This window comes from Heliangelus exortis, chromosome 7 (assembly GCF_036169615.1).
Source record: "Heliangelus exortis chromosome 7, bHelExo1.hap1, whole genome shotgun sequence".
Lineage (NCBI taxonomy): Eukaryota > Metazoa > Chordata > Aves > Apodiformes > Trochilidae > Heliangelus > Heliangelus exortis.
This window is the reverse complement of record NC_092428.1, coordinates 24,072,473-24,092,082: the sequence shown is the minus strand read 5'-3', so window position 1 is coordinate 24,092,082 and position 19,610 is coordinate 24,072,473. Positions and strand designations below refer to the sequence as shown.

Sequence of the window (19,610 nt, the reverse complement as noted above, 5' to 3'; positions counted from 1 at the left end):
CTGACTACTCTTTCAGTATAGAAATTCTTCCTAATATGTAGTCTAAATTTCCCCTGACACAACTTCAGGCCATTTTCTCTGGTCCTGTCATTATTCACCTGGGAGAAGAGGCCAACCTTCTACCTTCCTACAACCTCCTTTCAGGTAGTTATAGAAAAGAATGAGGTCTCCCCTTTAGTCTCCTCCTAACTAAAAAAACCCCAGTTCCTGCAGCTTCTCCTCAAAGGACTTGTTCTCTAGACCCTTTACCAGCTTGGTTACTCTTCTCTGAACCTGCTCCAGCACCTCAGTGCCTTTCCTCTGGTGAGGGGCCCAGGACTGAACACAGCACCCAAGGTGCATCCTCACAAGTGCTGAGTACAGAGCTGTGATCACTTCCCTTCTCCTGCTGGCCACACTGTTTCTGATGATCTTGGCATTCTTGGCCACCTGGGCACACTGCTGCCTCATGTTTAGCCAGCTGTCAACCAGCACCTCCAGGTCCTTTTCTGATGGGAATCTTTCCAGCCACTCTTTCCTAAGCTTGTACCATTATCTGGGATTGTTGTGACTGAAATGAGGGACCTGGCACTTAACATTATTGAATCTCAAACAATTTGACTCGGTCCATCGACCCAACCTGTACAGGTCCCTCTGCAGAGCTTTCCTACCCTTAAGCAGATCAGGACTCCTGCCCAAAGTGGTGATATGAGTGTGGGTTATGTCCTGAAAAATCCTTTCTGAAATACAGATGATCCCCTAGCAATGTATCAGCTTCATATGGACAAGGCAATTGATTCTCCCAGGCTGTGATCTCTGCTTCTCATTGCTGGGAAGCTTGCAGATATAGGACATGTAGATGTAGCTTCAATTTGTTTAAGAAACCTATGTCCCCATGTCACCTGGCATTTCTTTCCTTTTACTTTTTCTGTCACTCTCAGGACAATTGCTTTGTTCTCTAAGCGAACAGTCAGAACACGTTTTAAAGAATAATTTATTGGATGAGATATAACAACTAATATCCATCTGTCTCCAGAAGATGAAAATGTGTAACCCTGGGCATAATGTCACTTGTCAAATGAATTGTGATCTGTTTATACTAAAGAAATAAAAGTTTATTGAAGAAAAGAAGGGAGTATAAGGTAACATTAAAATGAAGGCACTCAGTGAATATCTGCCTTCAGACAGCTGTTATAAATAGATAAACCACTGCTGAAGTTCACCAAATCATAGCAGTTTCCATCAGCAGAGATGCTGTAAGTGCACTGAAGCCATTTGTCTTGTACATTCTTATGTCTTGCTGGTGACAGCCATAGTCCCGTAATAGGGCTCTGCCCCCATTGCTTGAGTTTTGTGTCATGTCCCTGGGTATGATGTTCATTCAGTAAAGACTACCAAGTTTTTCAGCTCCAGGTACAGGAATAGCTGCTGTTCCATGTCACCAAGCTGAAACATTATCTGTCATGCCTCAGTGATTCAGAGGACTTCAGTCCTCTAAACCAATGGGTATCCCCTCAGTTCCCTTCTCCCCTAGGTTTGTATTTCAGGGAAGGGAAGACTCACCTGCTGCTGCTTCTGTGTCTGCAGGCCCCTTGGAACATGTTCATCTGTCTCTACCATTTGTCACCACAAAGAACAAGGAGGTCAATGCCACAGCAGTACTATGGCCAAGCCAAGTGGGAACACTTACCTACATCTGGTGGTTTGGGAACAACACGGAGGTTTGTATTCCCTATGGGCTGATATGAAAATAATACTGGAGGAGCTCTCTGACTGATGAGGGAGGGAGAATGGTATCTGAGGGTGCTTTGAAATAGTCACACACACGTGAAAATGATAAACCAGAAACTGAGAGACTCATGGTTCTTTGATGTGCCAGTGTTGGAATGTAAGAACTGCTTTGTCTTTGTAGCTGTGGTTTATTTTTTAGGGTTTCTTGCCATTTCATTCAAATTGCCATTAGCTTTCTCACCACATCTATGTCCAAGGTGCATGTAATGAACCAGATCATGAAGAGTTTCTAGCGTGTTCCTCTCCCTGCTCCCTTGAACAACAGCAACAACCGACCCTGGGTTTTCTGGGGTGTTTTTTTTTTAGGAAATTAATTTTTCAAACTGAAGCTGTTTTTTAAAGTACAACTGGCTTTACATTGAATAAAGACCTAGAGTTAAAACCTCATTTCTCTGGTGACTAACAAGGGAAGAAGCCTACACCAGTTCTTTGCCTCCCCTTAAGTATGCTGGACCCTGTCCTGAGTCCCCACACTCTGTGTTAAACCACATGTACATGAAGACCTTCCTATCATGAGCTATCAGCAGATAATATGGTTCCCAACACACGTTCCTGCCTCTGGGTTTTGGACAGAAATGAGAACAGCATGCACCATACTCTGTTTTCTCTATGCTTGCAGTACTGGTACATCTACACAGGCATTATAGCTGTTATTTTATGTATCTCTGTGGCTGAAGTACCAAGAGACACTTATTAGTCTCTTAGGGAACAGATTCTCATCAATTTTTTAGAGCCAAAAAGGACTTTCAAACATGCATAGTTATCTTCTGGATAATGCAGATAGGTGAGTTTCATCTGTACTATCTGCTTTATTCAGCTCTTTGTAATTAAGGAAGAACCTGGTTTTATGTTGTTGTTGGTTTGCATTAATAATTTCCCTCAAATAATGGAGATTTCTCTGCTTGTCTTTCTCACCCTCTCCCCCAGCTCCTTCCCCACAGTTAATTATCCTGAATGTCAAACACATGCATCGTGTTTGTAGTCTGAATTTATCCAGCTTCTGTTTCAAGCTGTAGGATCTGGTTATGCCTTTGTGTGTAGATTAAAGCACTCTGTACTATCAGAAATCATCTCCCCCAGAGGTACAAACAGGCTGTCACTGTCACCTTTTAACCCTCTCTCTGATCTGCTAAGCTCATAAGTGATCAGCATTGGTCTAACTCTGCTCTTATTGAAGTGAGAGTTTTACTACAGACTACAATGAGAACAGAGTTTGACTTCATAGTGGGTGCTTTGAAGATGTCACCTAAAATTCATTAATAACACAAATTAGGGCAGAGACTGCTGAAAGGGGGTATAACTTATTCATAAACTGGTTTGTACAGTGAGGCAAGCTGAGAGCATCTATGTACTACTCTCTTAACACCCTCACTTTCTGAAAATTACCTCTCTGTCTCTGTGGATAATATGGGAGAACAACTGAGAAATCTTAATTTGCCTCCTTGCTCTGTCATGACCCCCCTGAGTGACCTTAAACAAATGAATAGCTAGAGCTGGGAATGGAGTCTGTTTACTGAGCAGTGAATCTTGTAAGCCCTCATAAAAGATCTGGGCCTATCTGGGGAGTGCAGCACAGAGGGGAGACTTTAACATGGGATCCAGAACAGTCAGCATGTGAACTGGAAAGGAAATACTGCAATCTTAAAACATAGCTTATTTGAAAATTTATAGTACCTTACTTTGAGCTTCACGAGGACATCCCCATCTGGATCCCTGTACCCTCCCCAGAGAATGCTTCCAAGTCATAGAGCTCCCCTTATGCCTTAAGTTTCTGAGCTGGAAGAGGCTAGAGAGCTAAGCTCATTTTTGCTTTTCCTTTACAGTGAAAATAATGAATTTCTCATTTTCTTGCAGCCACTGATAACATTGGAAGGGAGCATCACATTCACATTCTCTGTGGAAGGGATGAATACCATCACTGTGCAGGTCTCAGCAGGAAACACCATTCTTCAGGATACAAAAGCTATTGCTGTCTATGGTGAGCTCTTCCTCCTTCATTTCACAGAGGATTTTCCACAGTCAAGAGCGAGAGAGCCAGGCTAGCTGGCAACAATATGAGGTCCTTATTTCAAGAAGCTTTGAGTGAGATTATACACTTGGTTTCAGTGTTATCAGTTCAGCATAACATTTCTGAAGGCCACTGAATGACAATAGTTCAGACTGAGATGATTGCAGAATACTGATCTCCTTCCCAGAGCCCTCTGGGTCTACTCTGTCACTGTTTGGTTATCATACATGACTGTCAAAATATTTGGTTGTTTTGCAAGCTGGTTTTCCCCCATCTTGGCCAGTAGAGGCCTCTTAACTCATGCAAAAGCTGCCTAGCTCAGAAGTGAGCTCTGTGTGCTGCAGTTCTGAACAGAAATCTGTAATGATTTGATACTGTGCTCAAGCCTCAGAAGGGGGTAAAGCACACAAATAGATGTAGTCTAAGAATGACCGGGCATCCCAGTTTTAGCTGTTTATACTAAGCACATGATCATAGTGATCACTTTGGGCATCTCAGTTAACAGCAACAGGTTAACAAGTACATTTTTCAAGGCTGGTCTTCTCCCTACCTTTATCCCTGTCTCCTTCCAGTTAATATTTCAAGTGCTTGGGACATGTCTATGAAAGTACAATCACAGCTTCTTTCACAGGACTTACCTATTTCAGAAGTCAAGATTAAGGTAGCATTTCAATTACATTCCCAACACAGCTCCCTTTCCTGTGCCACTGAAGTAAGGACTGATCACCCTTTCAGTTCCATGACACTCAAGCAGTGAATCTCTCAGGTTCCCTGAATTGTTCAGTGAATCTTAGATACTCGTGGGTTCTCTTGACAGTCTGTGCCTCACCTGCAGATTGATGAACAAGATGGGAGCTGCAGCAAGTCTCTCTAGGTTCTGCCTGCTTGTTTGGCACTAATGCATTTCACAGTCTTTACCCCATGTCATTGTATCTGCAGAGCAATTTCGGTCCCTGCGGTTGTTGTTCTCTCCAAACCTGGATGACTACAATCCAGATATCCCAGAGTGGAGAAGAGACATCAGTAGAGTAGTCAAGAGAGCTCTGGTGGAGGTAAGCAATGTGCATAAATGGTGTTCCAGTGGTTCTAATTTCTGCTTCATGCCTACATTAGACTGGATCAGATTTTCTCTCAAGGCGTGTGTCTGTTTCTACCAACTATAAATTGAGGCTACACCAGTATTAGAAGCCAGAATAATAAATTTGAGACAGGTGAAATTATCCCATCCTATGACAATCTGGTGCTCAGAGTCAGCTTTCAGTTTATTCTTTCTAATGACAGTGGATTCTGTGGAATATTTCTGAAAAGAGTGCATACAGAAAAAAATCACACCTATATACAGCTGTAAAAATGTCTTTACTTCTGCATAGCAGTTCTTAATTCTTCTACTGCTTTCCTTATCCAGCAGGGGAAAGTAGTGATATTCTAATATCTACAAATATGCTGTAGGAAATTTAGAAGATAAAAAGGAAAACAATTTTTACTACAGGAAAGAGCACTAGAGTAAGTGTTTTATGTCTTCTACGCAGTGTGAGGCTCATGGGTCAGGACTGGAAGCTATTTTTCCCAAAAACATAGTGGAGAAGCTCTGAAGTTCCTTCTTTTACTGTGGAACAGAATGTCATAAAAATATTCTTGTGTGGCTGAAGATCTGGATTTCAAACTGAGAGGCTAAGAAGTTAGAAAAGGCAGCTGGGGTTTCTCAGCTCAGTAGAAAAATAGTGAAAGGAATAGTTTGAAATAGAGTTTCTGTTTTTTTAAAAAAAATAAATTTACTCAGATTTTGAAAGGATAGAAGGATTGTAGATGCTATTAGGAAGCTTTTATGTTCTTTTCTTGCATCATCTGTGGAAAAAGATGAGAAAGACAATGTGCATTCATCAGGTGCACACAAACCTCTCCAAATTATTGCTGAGATTTTCTGCCTTTAATTTGTTGAAAAGACAGGAGGAGAGGAGGAAAGCAAAACAAAAAGAAGTCTTCTGGAGCTTATTCTTCTGACTTATTTATGTCTGTATCATGTATTCAAGGATCCATTTATCTTCAGGATGCATTTTCAGAATATAAAGACTCTATAAAACAAAATCAAGCCATAAAAAAAGGGTTATAAAACTACAGTACAACGGGTACATTACAAAATCAGAGCAGTGAAAACAGAGTCTTTTTTGTTATTTGATGTTGAAAAAAAAACCCAACAAAATTTGAGAGCTATTAACCCTCTTTATTAGCTAAATGATTCACCTTAAACAAGCCTTTGTGAGAAGCTCCTGTAAAAATTACAGACAAACACAATAGATTTCTACAGCAATTAAGTAAACTGCATAAAAATGAGCTGAATAGCTAAATAATTCAATAGGAAATTATAGCTGTGCTATAGAGTTTTTATGAACTTTTATTAAAGTATTACATTCTTATTGCACAATAGACTTGGATAAAAATCCTGCATGAGAAATTATAGTTCTCTATTAAAATCTGATCATCTCTATAAATAGGGATAATTTGAGATTATCACAAAATATCCTATTTGTATTATGATCATTATTATTTGCTCACATTATTGATTTTCTGAGTCCTGCTTTTGCTGAAGAAAACAAGAGTGAACTCAGTAGATCAGCCAAAAGCAAGAAAAAAAAAAGTCATTCCCAGGCTCTGAAAATGAAGACTTTCCATTAACTGGTAATATTGTGTCTTTTTGTTGACATCCTAAACCAACCTGTTAGTCAAGCTCAAACAATGCAAACCCTGGCTTCATAGAATACTTGAAAAGAATATATGAGACCTTTATATTGTTACAGTTGTTTTTTTTTTTCTAAATCCATGTTTAAACAAAAAAAACCCTGACAGCAATAAAGCCCTGTGCTTTTCCTTGTGCAGTGGAGGGAAGGGTTCCCTTTTCATAGCTCCAGATGGTATTCCCTGGGCTGGCAGGAGTCACACATGGGATAGCCTCAGAATTAGCTCAGGTAATGGTGATGTGTAATCAGTTTCACTGAGTCCTTGTCCCTTGTCCATCCTTTATTCCAATAAACAGGCTCTCCAAGTCTTTCTGGAATTAACAGGGAGAAGAATTTATAAGTTTTGTGTCCAATTACTGTTTGAGAGGGATTGTAAATCCTGACTGCCTCCAGCTGCTGTGGTCTGCCCTTATATTTGAATTCACTTTTCTTTTGCCTTTAAAAGTGACCTACTAAATTCCACACTCAGAAACTTCAGATTTAAATAAAAGACCTCAGATTTAAATGCATTTGCTGGAAAATCCTCAACACAAAGAGGCAATGAAAAAAAAAATAAAAAATCAGCCAACTGTATTTCTCCTTCTTTTGACTCACAAAATTTCCTGAAGGCCACACTGCTCCTTTTCTGGACAACTCCACAATCTCATTGTGTAATGGCACAGTAACAGCAGCTGAAAACCCATGACCAGAGATGACCCTGGTAGTGATGCCTGTGGGGTACTTTTTTCTGACTTTGAGATAATTTGTGTTGAAGAGGGATTTATGTTTAAGCTGATTGCTTAAGATTTTTAGCCAACAAGACAAAAAAAGTAAAAATTTGCAGATTAATACAATCTTTAATATCTCAATGAAAAAATAAAAGTAGTCCTCATTAACGTGTGGAAATGACCCAGGATGTTAACTATAAGAATTTGTTTGGTTTGGGGGATTCAAACTTCATTCATCATCTTCCATCTCCCTGAGTCTCCACAAGTTTTTTAAAAATGTTTTTGGCTAATCACACCTCCAGAGTGCAATACTGCCCACATACCTTGTCCTTTAGCATGTGTCCTCTTAACATTAACTAAAGGACCAACCCCAGGAACTAACTTGGGTTAGCCAGATAACTTTAAAATAGCTAAATTTACACAAAGCAAATCATACCATATGCAACCTTTATTTAGGAGCTCCTTTTAGCATATCTGACTATCACTGTTGCCTTAAGACCCTGCATGTTTTATTACTGCAGAATATGATTAATTAGCTTAGATCAGGTAATTATTAACCACTGACTTTTTACTTGCAGTGAATTTTAACAGGATTCTCCCTATTCTACCAGATATACCTTACATCATTTTATAAACAGTGATGCCTTAGCAAAGAAGCTATCAGCATTCAGTCCCATCCCCACTCTTCATCTGTCCATTAATTTTCTATGTATCAGGCAACAGGTATTTCAAGCAAGCACGTTCTGGTCGCAGTGCTCCCAGGTCTGCCCACATCTGCTGAGCTCTTCATTTTACCATATCAAGATGCCACAGGAGAAAAGAAAAGAACAGCAGCAGATCTCGAGCAGGTATTGTGTCCAGTATTTGGAGAAATATATGTTTATACGTTTGTGTATATATAGGTGGGATTTCCAAGGCAGGTTAGAACAACTTGATGTGGTTCAAATGCATCTGCCTCAACGGAGTCTAAACAGCAACTGTGGTACAGGCTACATCCTCTTTGGGGTTTTTGGTGGGTTTTTTGGTGTTTGTTGATTTTGTTTTGTTTTGGGTTTGTTTCCTGCTGGAGCTATATTTAGTACAGGCTCCAATTTGGGTTCCCTCCATAATGTTAAATTGGTATAAATTCATATGATCTCGTATCTCTCCCTTAGAAGTTGTATTTTACTTCATGGAAGTATGAAAAATGCAGGAAGGATTTAGGGGGTGATTCTTGCCCACATGAACTGGAGCAGCCTCACAAGGGAAAGTTTATGACAGAGCTAGGTGCTAGGTCTGGACAGATCAGAACTTCCATTGCTTTAAGGCACAGGAATGGGGTAGGATTATCTGCCTGCCCTCTTCACGATGCTGGCAGTGAGGTTCTGCCACTATAGATTTTTCTCTGTAAAGCTGATGGAGGTTTTAACTGAAGGACTGGATCCCCCCTGAGCAATGGGGTAGAGGTGTCATCAGCTCACAAGTATCAGCCTCAGGACTATAGTTAAATCCTACTGCGCGCCTGCTACTCCACTGGATGGCACGAGAGTTTTAGCTTTTCTTAATTTATTTATCCCTCAGTCTGAGAATGAGTTAAGTCTTCCCATCAGTGCATGCATCAAGAGTATCTTCCCCTTCTTGTATTCGTGTTTTCTAATACCCTTTTCATCTGCCTTACCTATTATTGGCTGTTGCAGTTGTCTCTTGCAGTGTTCTACAGCCTTTTTAACTTAGCTGTGGCCCTCAGACCAGTAAATCACATGTATTCTTAAGCTTTCTCTTGCTTGGCATCCTTAGTTATAATCTTTTTTTTTTTTTGACAAATTACTTTTCTCTGCAATTTTCATTACCCATGTAATAAACAAAAAATATAAAGATTACTAGTCTGCAAACCATTTTCTCCCTCAATCTTTTCCTTCCTTCCATCACAAACAGGCAAGAAAACCAGTTCATAAACTTCCAAATTTACATCTGATCTAAGACACCCTCCAGCTCTCCAGCCGCTTATTGTATTTTGCCAGTAACTCCCTCTCTTTGTCCCTTTCTTTATTTCACCTGTAACATGGAATCTCTGCAGTTGTGGAGAAATGAAGCTCTGAAAGTGCTTTCTTGACCCTTTCTATGGGCAAGAAGAAATGTCATTTTCAGTGGGGCTCCAGCAGCCTCTCTGGAATCCTGCAGGGTCCAAATAATAACTTTTGCAGAGAGAGGAACTATTTGCCATTTGCAGCCAGTTCTTGCTTGTTAAGTATCTCCCCTGCTCCTATCAGGATGATCAGGATGTTTTTCCTACTAGTCTGTAGGTACTGCATTTCCATTCCTAATTACTCCAGTAGAAAATGGTATTGTTTTCAGGTGGATCTGCCTTAGGAGGGCCCCAAAAGATGCCACTGCCCTCAGATCTGAAGCATATTCTGATGCTGTTCCTGTTTTGTCATCCATTTCAGATCCCATTAACTTCTCCCTGTGCCTGCAGTCACTGGGATGAGTACTGGGAGCAGATGTTTTTGCTCATGACATCTTAAGTTGCTTCTTAGGTACTTTATGGTATATACCCTTCTTTTCTGGTATGGACAGAAATCTGTTTTGTGTTCATGAGCAAGCAATATGCTATTCAATGGCATGTAAGTGAGTTTGGGTGTTTGCAGGTGCACACCCAAAGGAGTTATAGTTCTGGATGAATTTTTATCGTTTGGAAGAAAAACTTCAAAGTATACAGGAACAAAATGGAAACAGTTTGCACAAACACTGCAATGGAATAATGTTATAGGAATGGAATGGAATAAGTATATAGGTTCCTTTTTTCATGGTGTCCTATCACGTGTTGAAGCTACTCTCCAAACCTCAGACTATTGGTAAGCTTGAACAGAGACACAGTGACAAGTAGTTTGTCCCTGGAAAACTTGCAGTCAGAATAGATCAGATGGAGAGGAATGACAGAAATTAATGTTTCTATTCTGCAAAGGCCCTTGTTTCAATACCAGAGGGAGAGAAAACCTGACTCATTCTCAAAATCAAAAGTTGGTGAAACAGTGAAACACCACAGAAGGACATTTACCAGGAGAATGAAGTGCACCATAGCCTCCTCCTTCTCCTCCCTATTAGAGCCTCCTGAAGTCAGGATGCACACTTGCAGTCATGGATGTGGTGATGCAGCCCTGAGCCCACCAGGTTCTGGCCAGGTACCAGAACAGAGGTGAGGGACAGCCTGTGGCCCTTGTGTTCTGCTCATCCAACCTGGGTTTGAAAGGGAGAAGCCATGCAAATCATGCAGGTGTTGTAAAGATTATGGACTTTTCTTAGCTAGAACCAGCAAAGCAGAGGGTACCTCATGGACTGGGAAGAAGTGAAAAGTGATAAAAACAGCAGCTGAAGAGGGGCTTCAAGCTATGTGTGCCCACAGGGAACTTCTGAAGTTGCTGCAGACCATACCTATCACATAGCACCTGTGTGGCTTTTGGTAACTTTGTTAACCAAGGTGTATTTCATCACCTGAGCTAGGCCATTATTCTTCCATGGGAAAACAAAGAAGGATACATGTGGTTTCATGGATTTTGGACCAGTAAATCTGAAACATATCCAATGACCACTGGGGGGCTTGCTTTCTTGCTGTTTTTCCCTTGTGACATGTTAAGCCAACTTTTGTTTTTATCCAGAACATGTTTATTTGGCTTCTCAAGCATAAGTCTGGGGACAGTAATAGTGGGATTAGTGAAGTGTGCAAGCTGATCTATGCACTGCATCACACCTTAAAAAAAGCAACATTTCCATGCTGATTTCTATGAGGACAGAGCATTTGTGGCTCATGCTCTTGCAGAGATGGTGGTTAGATGGTAGGTGTCATTTGCTCCTTCAGCTCATGTATCAATTCTCATTCAAGTGCCCCAAATTATAATTTTGTGTGCACACAGTACCAATGATTATCATATCTGTTTGCAGATTACATTTGAAAATGTGAACTATGCATTCCTCATATTTCCCAAGGGAGACTACAGTGCTTTCACAGAATTTTAACTGATCTTGACAGCTGAAAAAAAAGAATATGTGTGAGGCTGGGAAAGCTTCCTCAGTGTGCAGCATGGGACAATTTCATCTAATATATAAATACAGAATTTTTGAGGGCCTCATATAAAGTGGTCCGTTCCACTTTCTGTAGTAAGTGTAAATTATTCTCCACATTTTCACAGAAATCAAAAGGCCTTTCTGTCCTGCAGAACCCCAGAACACCTTGCATAAAAAAAATCTTGTGTTTATCCCCAGAAGGCTCTTGTCACCACAACACCACCAAAATAGCTCAAATCTTGCAAAAAAACAGCCACCCAAATTTGCCATTGGCCAGCTAGGCTGGCAGGCAGTTGCTACACCACCTTTATAGTGCAGAGTATGAATTTGTTCTCCTCAGTGAAGGGAAAACCTCTAATTAGTAGCATTTCAAGTGATTTTTTAGTATTTTTTATCACTAATCCAATTCAAAATTAACATGCATGAGGACAATATTCTGGTTACAGTTCAGTAGAGGGCAGTGATACACATACACAGATAGGGTCACTCCAGTTTTTTTCAGCATATGTTTTTTCTCTGTAGGGACATTCTGAAGGGTTGTCTTTTTATTTGTGCATTCCCCAAGTTTTCTTGTCTCCACATTGTTTGTTAGTGGAGGCTTTTTGTCAGACAGAAAAGATGTCTCCTGCTAGTCAAATAAGATGCATCAGAATGCAAAAGTAATTTCCTATCAAGTAAAGGTTTCTGTGTTTTCATGTATTTCTCTCTAGTTCTCATTATTTTATCTGACCTATTCAAAATAACCATAAAAGCAGAATGCAAAACAGAGTCAAGAGCAACAAGTTAATGACATCTGAGGCCATTCATCTTTTATCTGAAAAGAGCTATCAGCAATGCAGCAGGCATGATGGAGTCTTTGGCAAGCAGCAACACCAGCTGGTTTGTAGCCAGCTGTGCTCAACATGTTGCAGCTGTGGCCAGTATCTGTATCCAGGCAAAGAGAGGGAAATGACACAGATGACTAAATATCAAATGGACAGTGATAAACTGAGGAAATTAAATACCTCTGGTGAATTTAATACTATGGACAGTGGCACTCAGGAAGGCTGTATGTGTTCATGTCTTAGGACTCTTTCCTCAAAGCTGATTTAGTTTTACTTCTGCTTCATTGTAGCTGATGGAGCTTCTATCGTTTTTTCCTCTATCAGGTTTTGGTTTGGTTTTTTCACCACCTTCCTAAACTTCAGTGGTTTATCATATTTACTTTCACTGCTTTTCTTTCCTCTGATGTATTTCAGATATGCCCATCACTAAAATATCTTAGCAACAGGATCATGGGGGTGAACACCTTCAAATCTTAGCAAACATGCTGCAAACCAGTCCTGGAAATTAAATTCCAGGAAGAGGGGTAAATCATCTCCTGTTTTCTAGGAGAGATTTTTTAAACATATGTACCTTTGTATGCAGACCAGATCTTCCACTGGGTGTTTGGGGTAGGTTGGGCAACTATTGAAGTAAAGGCAAGTGGTGAGAGAATGGAGTAATATGAACCCTAAGACCTTGTACCAAGCACTTTTTTCCTTAGACAGCTTTTCTTGTTCAGCTGCTTGTGTGCTCTAGAAGAGGCTGTCTGTATATCTTAACATCTTTGAGTTAACTTCTGCCATGTGATGCTCAGCCCTCTCAGCTCCTCATCTCAGTGTACAGAGCAGCCCCTGATTCTCAAGACTCCTTCCAGTCCCCTTTGTTCACTTAAAGTAGATCCTGGGTTTTATGTCCAGGTTCCCTCTGGATTCAGAGTAACCACAGGAATGTCCTCCACATTGTGCTTTTATGGTGGCTGTGTATAGAAAAACAATTTGAATTTAACATCTTCCATTAAAGACCTCAAGAAATTCCTGCTGGAAGCTGTAAGGCAGTGATTATGCTCTTTGCAGTGCTAAAGCAAGCAAACTTTGGTGACCTCATGTGAAGTACCCAAGGTTATGGAGGGTGAGTGTAAAGCAGACTGTGTTTGCCCTAACTCCTGATTCACTTTTCTAATGCTGGTTCAAGCTGCTTCCTACTCATCAATGTGCATAATTCTTTCCTTAGCTGTACATTGATTTACCCAATGAATTGAAGTGTAGCACTCAGTAGTTGAGATCCTTACAGAGTATCTATACAATTATCTGGATTCTTACCTAGTACATACTGGCACACTTGAATCACATTCAGTTATTCTAAACCAATTAACTGTGGAGGTTTCAAGATTCCAAAAAAAGTATGAGAAAATGGCTTTCTGACTGATAATTCTTTTTCTTGGTGCACATGATTCTTTGACAGTCCTAATTCTGACAAAATGCTAAGAGAAGCCAAATTAATTTTTGTTTTGTTCCATCTTTAAATTGGAATATCTTTTTCTTCCTTCAAAATTTGTCTTTTATTATTATTCATTATGTGTCCTCTGATGAAAAATGATACATGAAGAATGGTTTCTATTACTGAATTATTTTTACACATCATGTTTAATTCTGCAAATGAAGCAGATAAAGTCAATGAGGCTCAGTTAAGGACCAAAACTAATTCTGAAAGCTAATTATTTTCACAAGGGAGACTCTTGAAGACTATAAATTAGGAGGCTGCTATTCTAAGAAGTTTTGTCTTCAGCTGAGTTAGTTGCATCTCCAGCAGTGAGAAAAGAACAGGGACAGGCCTGAGGCCAACTTGTTTCACAGGTAAAGGTCTAGCTGTTCAATTGAACTTGCAAAGCTATTTTTTGAAACAGGCCCAGGTACTTTGATGTTTCCATACCTGCTTTTTAAATAAAAATGCATCCCTGATGCCCCTTTGAATGAAGGAATAAAGGGAGGCACAAGACCCAAAATATTTCCCATTTAAACCTTTTCATTACCTCAGTGGCTGAGATCAGCCTTTATGTGGAGATTTACTTCAAAGACACTTTATTAATGTTGTAAACAAATTATATGAGTCAGAACCACTCCTAGTTTTGAGTCTGATAACCTGTGATTCACTAAGCCAGAAAATGAAAGGCAGAACAGCCATTTCTCCAATCTCAAAGCAAGTGTCCTGAGTGATCTGCAGTCCACAGATCCCCTTGAGGCAGTGTGAGGACCAGGAACCACATCAGGTCCAACTTTGGAGAGCAGTGTCCAATCCCAGTGTGAATTTGGCCCCTTAGTTGTGTGTAACCTGATCACTGGCTTTAAATAATGACATTTGTAAACCACTGCGTGTGGTTTCTATTTCCGATAATTTTTTTAAATATAGAAATCAATTTTTCTCTCTTTCTATACTTTCTACATGTCTATTTCTAAGAGAATCTGACTCTCCATGCAGAGAGAAATGAAAATATTGTACCAACCAAGCAAACAGTTTTAAAAAGTGTCTGAATGCATCTGTTCTTCCCTCAGAAGTGTTTGTCAGGAGTCTCCAGAGCTGCCTGAGGAAGGCAGATGTCTGATCTCACAAGAACTTCTGGTGCTTTTGAAGATCTCAGGCTGTTACTCATTTCTTGTTCAAATTCCATGAAGACCCAGGCAAAAAAGCTACAACCAAAAAGCCACTGGAAGAGCATATAATTAATGGAGACAAGGAAATATGCTGTATACTCTGCACAGCATGAGCAGTTGTTGCCTGTTTTGACACTTTGGATGTAGTCCTGGAACAGTGATGGGTGTTTCAGGCGTCAGCTGAGATACTGATGGTTTCAGGCAGAAATCATTTTATTCCAAGTTGTATTAGTACAGGACATAGTACAATGAGGCCCTCATTTGTGATCAGGTAACAATGCAATACAGTAATGAGAAACTTCAGTTGTGACTGTTTCTCTCTGCCTTTCTTCATTTTTCTTACTACTTCATTCTTATTGCCTCTCCCCTTCCTCTTACCCCTTTTCACTGGCTTGCCAGACAGGAATATTGGTTGAGCTTGCTCTCACACAGGTAACTTGCCTGCTGGGAGGCTGCCAGGGTGCATTTCAGCTGTAAAGTCCTTGCTGGTGCTGTTGTTTTTCCTTCCTCACCCTGCACCACAGGAGTCTTCAGGCAGGCCAGGTGAGATCTCAATGTCCCTCCATGTCGCTGATGCCAAAGTCTCTGATCCCTTCTCAGACTGCCTTTTCTTGAGGTTCTCCTATTTTTCTGTCCCTTGCCCAAATCCAGGATGAAGCCAATCTCCAGCACTGGGTATCTGCATTTGATAGCTGCCACACTAAGCCTCTTTTCATCTAGCAGGCATCATGTAGGGTTTTTACCTCTACAGTTTCTCTGACCATTTTGTGCCCAATCACACTGTGCACAGATATCAGTGTGTTGAGGAGGAATCAGTGTGGTTGTCTCTTTTCTTCAGTTTACTGTCTTGTGGGTTTTTGTGGGGTTTGGTTTTTTGTTTGTTTGGGGCTGGTTTTTTGTTTGTTTATTTGGTTGTTTTTTTTCATAGGCTCAGCTCGTCCAGCAGCATCAGAATTTCAGAGCACAAAGAGAGATAATTCCTGCAGGAATATAGAAGAGGGTTGTTAGGTCATGTTTGGGACTGGAAATTCTATTATTTCCATGTTATTTCCATGAGCCATTAGTGTGCCTGGTTTACAGCATATTGATACACATCTCTTGCTCCAGTTTTAGAGATGAAGCCTTCTTTATAGTTGTCAGTCTTGGTTATTAATATGCTCAAATTCTTCAAGAAGGATAAAATTTGCTTCCCAGGCTTTCTTCACATACTGCATATTTTTGCTCTAAGCTCAGCAGATGGCTCTTTGTAACCAGGTGGTGTTTTTTCTTGCTATTAGAAGGAATATATTTACTGCTCATTCTGGAGCTCATGAAAAAAATTGTAAACTTTAAAGAGATATATAAAGAGTATAGATAAATTCCTGTAAGAGTGATTGCCAAATTGATATGAGACCAAAGACACCTATTCCAGTGATCATCAGCTAGAAATGAAGTGCACAAGCCAAGAGTATTGAAAGAACCATTAAGAATGTTAAAAAAAATAAAAGAGGCAGATAAATCTTATACTGTGATGCATGATAGCCAAGGAACATCTAATCTTATCTGCATAGAATTTACTGAAATAACTCAACCAGACAAAAATGAAGTACCTGAAAAAGATGGTGTAAAAATTATTAGAATGTTCTATTTTTCTGACAATTATACATCAATCTTCAAGAAGGGCGAAGGCTTTATTTAAAGCAAATTAAATAAAGTGGTGAGCACTAAAAAATGGTTCCTCTTGATCTTAGTATGGCTATAAAAACACAATGTTCTCAGCAACTGTATTAAAGGTTTTGGGGTGTTTTGTTTTGGGGTTGGTTTGGGGTTTTTTTGTTTTCCAACCCCTCTCCCTAATAAACCAACACACAGAACAGTGGCTAAGTTCAGGTGGAAAATTGCTCACTGCTATAAGAAAATGTGAAGTACACGAAATATCTAGCAAGTGAACTCCAAATGACACACAAAAAATTATCAATACAATGTCTCTAGGCTTCTGTTCCTTGTTTGATCTACCTGGATTTTTTGCTTTTCATGGCAAGATGCCTGTCACTTTGTTATAGTTAAGAGTGACAGGGAAAAACTGGCTCCATCCATATTGTGACAAACTGACTTAAAACCAGGAACATTTACCAATGGTGGACCAAAGCTTGGCTTCTTCACTGTACAAATAAAGATTCTATGAGGTCTTATCTCTACAAATGCTCATCTTTTCTGTTCTGTCCTTTTTAAGGAGAAATAGCCTGCTTTCATTTCTCTGTTGTTAGAGTTATGGCAAGATAATCTAGAGTTTTAAAAGCTCTGTAGGATGTGTGTCCCATGAATGAGAGAATAAAAGAGTGTGTTCTCTGTCTGAAACTCCTAAGAAGAGAGGGAACATGCATTGGGTTTAACCCATGCTCTGTAGTCAGTAAACACTTTTGGATTTGAGCTGGGTCTGGTACCTACTTAAGGATTAGGGAACAGCTGGTTGGAAACTCAGAACTGGATGAAATGAAATTTGATTTGCACTGGAAATTTCAGTGCAAGATGGGTAGGAACTTCAACTGCTCATTTTAATCCAGGTATGTCACATTAAGAACGTGCTCTAAGACCAAGGACCTTGCCACTCATTGAGAAAAAAAAATTGTTATGGGCAAATGATCATTAAGAACTGAAATGCTTCTCTTTGCTTGAATAGTAAATGGAGTTCAGTGATGTGCTACTGCTGGCAGGTCCTGCAGACACTTGCCCACATGGATACCATGTTCCTTTGGGGCTGAATTCTCTTTTGCTGCTGGGCAGCTGCTGCAGAGGTGTGACAGAGCAACTTACTGCTATCAGTCATTGCTAACCATACACAAACCACTCTGCACATAGCACTGGCAGATGTGTTCAGCTTTCACAAACTCCTTCATTGTAAGGTGATAAATTGTGCTTGTAAAGTCTGTTGCCTTGGCAAAATCTGTGCTTTGTGTGCAGCTTCATCTCCTACCCCCCCGTTGGCAATCTAAGCCAATGATGAAGAAACAAATGCATTCCTTGTTTTCTCCTTTTTTCCAGATTTCAGAAAGACTGATCCAGAAACTGAACCAAAACCTGGTCCATTTTGATTTGAAGCCTGGGGTTCGAATCCTTGTCCATGCTGCTCATTTAACAGCAGGTCAGTATCCTCTTTCTGTGTACCCCAACCCTGTTGCTCTCTAGCACAGCCAGCAATATGTTCCTTGACAGCAGTAGTGTGCTATCAGCTGTATTTTAAACGTTTCTTATCTGTACATCACAACAACAACTCGTTGTATGGGCAGACATTAAAATGCCTGCTTCACCTCCCCTTTTTTTATCAAAAGCTGTAGTGGCTTTTGCATTTACAGCTAATCCTTTTGTTTATTTATGTGCAGGAATTCACTGTTGTTGGAAATGCAGTATAAATAGCACTAGAAATGTGTAATTCTTGGCTGTCTCTGAAATATTCAACGGCTCAGCCACACCGTGGTGTGTTATCAGCTAGCCTTAGATATATTTAGCTATTCTAGAATCAAAAAATAAAGCAATTATACAGAGCTCAGGAGCTCTTCAGCAGTCTGAAAGACTAGAATCAATTTACATATGCACACACGTAATATCCAGTTTGGACTGTAATCCTAGTTCAACCAAAGTCCTGATATTTAATTACATGCTTCTCTGTATATTCTGTATGCTAAACCCTCATTTCATAGCACAGGCCCTATTTAGCCATTACAAGAGATGGGACAGACAAATCCATGCACAGGATTACTAGGAAGTCCTTTTCTTCTGGAGCTGCTGGTAATTCTGCTCAGCTTGTATCAGCTTTTTTGCTAACTTGCAAATGAAAAGCCTCAGTTTGCTTGTACCAGCAAAATGCTCTACAAAAAGCTTTTTATGATATGCAAAAGTCTGCCCAAGCTGGTGTCAGGCCACATGCTGCCATAAAGGGAAGGAAAAAGAGATTGTTAAGAAAGGGTATATTGTGACTGCATTTAAATTACCCAAAAGAAGGCGGCCTTGGTGTTTGCAATGTTTTATTTTTCTGAGGCAGAACATGCTCATATCTGCCCTACTAATATTGTTGGATGCTTCTGCTTTCCATTAGCTGTGGGACAGATAATTAGATGCTTACTTTTAGACATGTTAGAACAAAGAGCATTAAAAACAGAGATGCAGCACAGCAAGAAAAGAAAACGACTCAACTGCTTGAAAAATCAGTTTGTTCAGGTTTTTTTTTTTTTTTTTTTGTTCTCCTGGACACTGAAAAAATCTGTAATAGACATACAGTCCAGAACTATGTGACTTTCCATTTAACATTTAAATTCATTTACATTGTACATAATAGTTATCAGAGAAGCAATCTTTGCCCTAAATTTTCAGTGATGACCAGTGATACTGTTCTGTACTTTCAGAAAATGCTCACTGCCTGTCTCTTAAAAGAAACCAATGTGAAAGCATCTTAATGTGAGCTTCAATCTTGGAGTTACCTGCTTGTAATTTTTGAAATTTGTTTCTGGGCATTTACTCTGCCAATGCACGTGGCTGTTTGCCATTTTGGTCAACATTCAGCCATGTCAAGATCAATCCTGAATATCCTGTAGGCCTTTTGTAAAAGAATATAGTTAGAAAGAATCACATTAGACATGCCTGGGAAAGGCTCAACCTTACTTCTTGCTGCTGAAGGGACATTCCTGATCTCATGTTGAGGATACAGATGACACTTAAAATCACATCAGCCCTGCATTTCATACAAGATTAATCTAGATCTGAGCTTCATGTTGTATGTAGCAGCCTCCAGCATCTTCTTGGAGAGGAATTCTTGGCATCTCTGCATGAGGGAGTGCACAGAGTTCCCAGCTGCTCTATAAATGCTCAGAGCTGGCTAAAAGCTGGGTAGCTTTACTCCTGAAGCCAGATAGTTGGTGGATGT

General features: G+C 40.0%; 1 protein-coding gene across 2 annotated transcripts in view; it reads left to right on the top strand.

Moving 5' to 3' along the window:
* SORCS1 (sortilin related VPS10 domain containing receptor 1) overlaps positions 1-19,610 on the top strand; it is a 287,845-nt gene that overhangs the window by 260,653 nt on the left and 7,582 nt on the right. For both annotated transcript variants that reach the window (XM_071749351.1, XM_071749350.1), the window contains exons 20-24: positions 1,567-1,700; positions 3,625-3,748; positions 4,718-4,830; positions 7,937-8,068; positions 17,735-17,834. In XM_071749351.1, the coding sequence (XP_071605452.1) occupies positions 1,567-1,700; positions 3,625-3,748; positions 4,718-4,830; positions 7,937-8,068; positions 17,735-17,834 (603 nt within the window). The remainder of the gene's footprint in view (positions 1-1,566; positions 1,701-3,624; positions 3,749-4,717; positions 4,831-7,936; positions 8,069-17,734; positions 17,835-19,610) is intronic.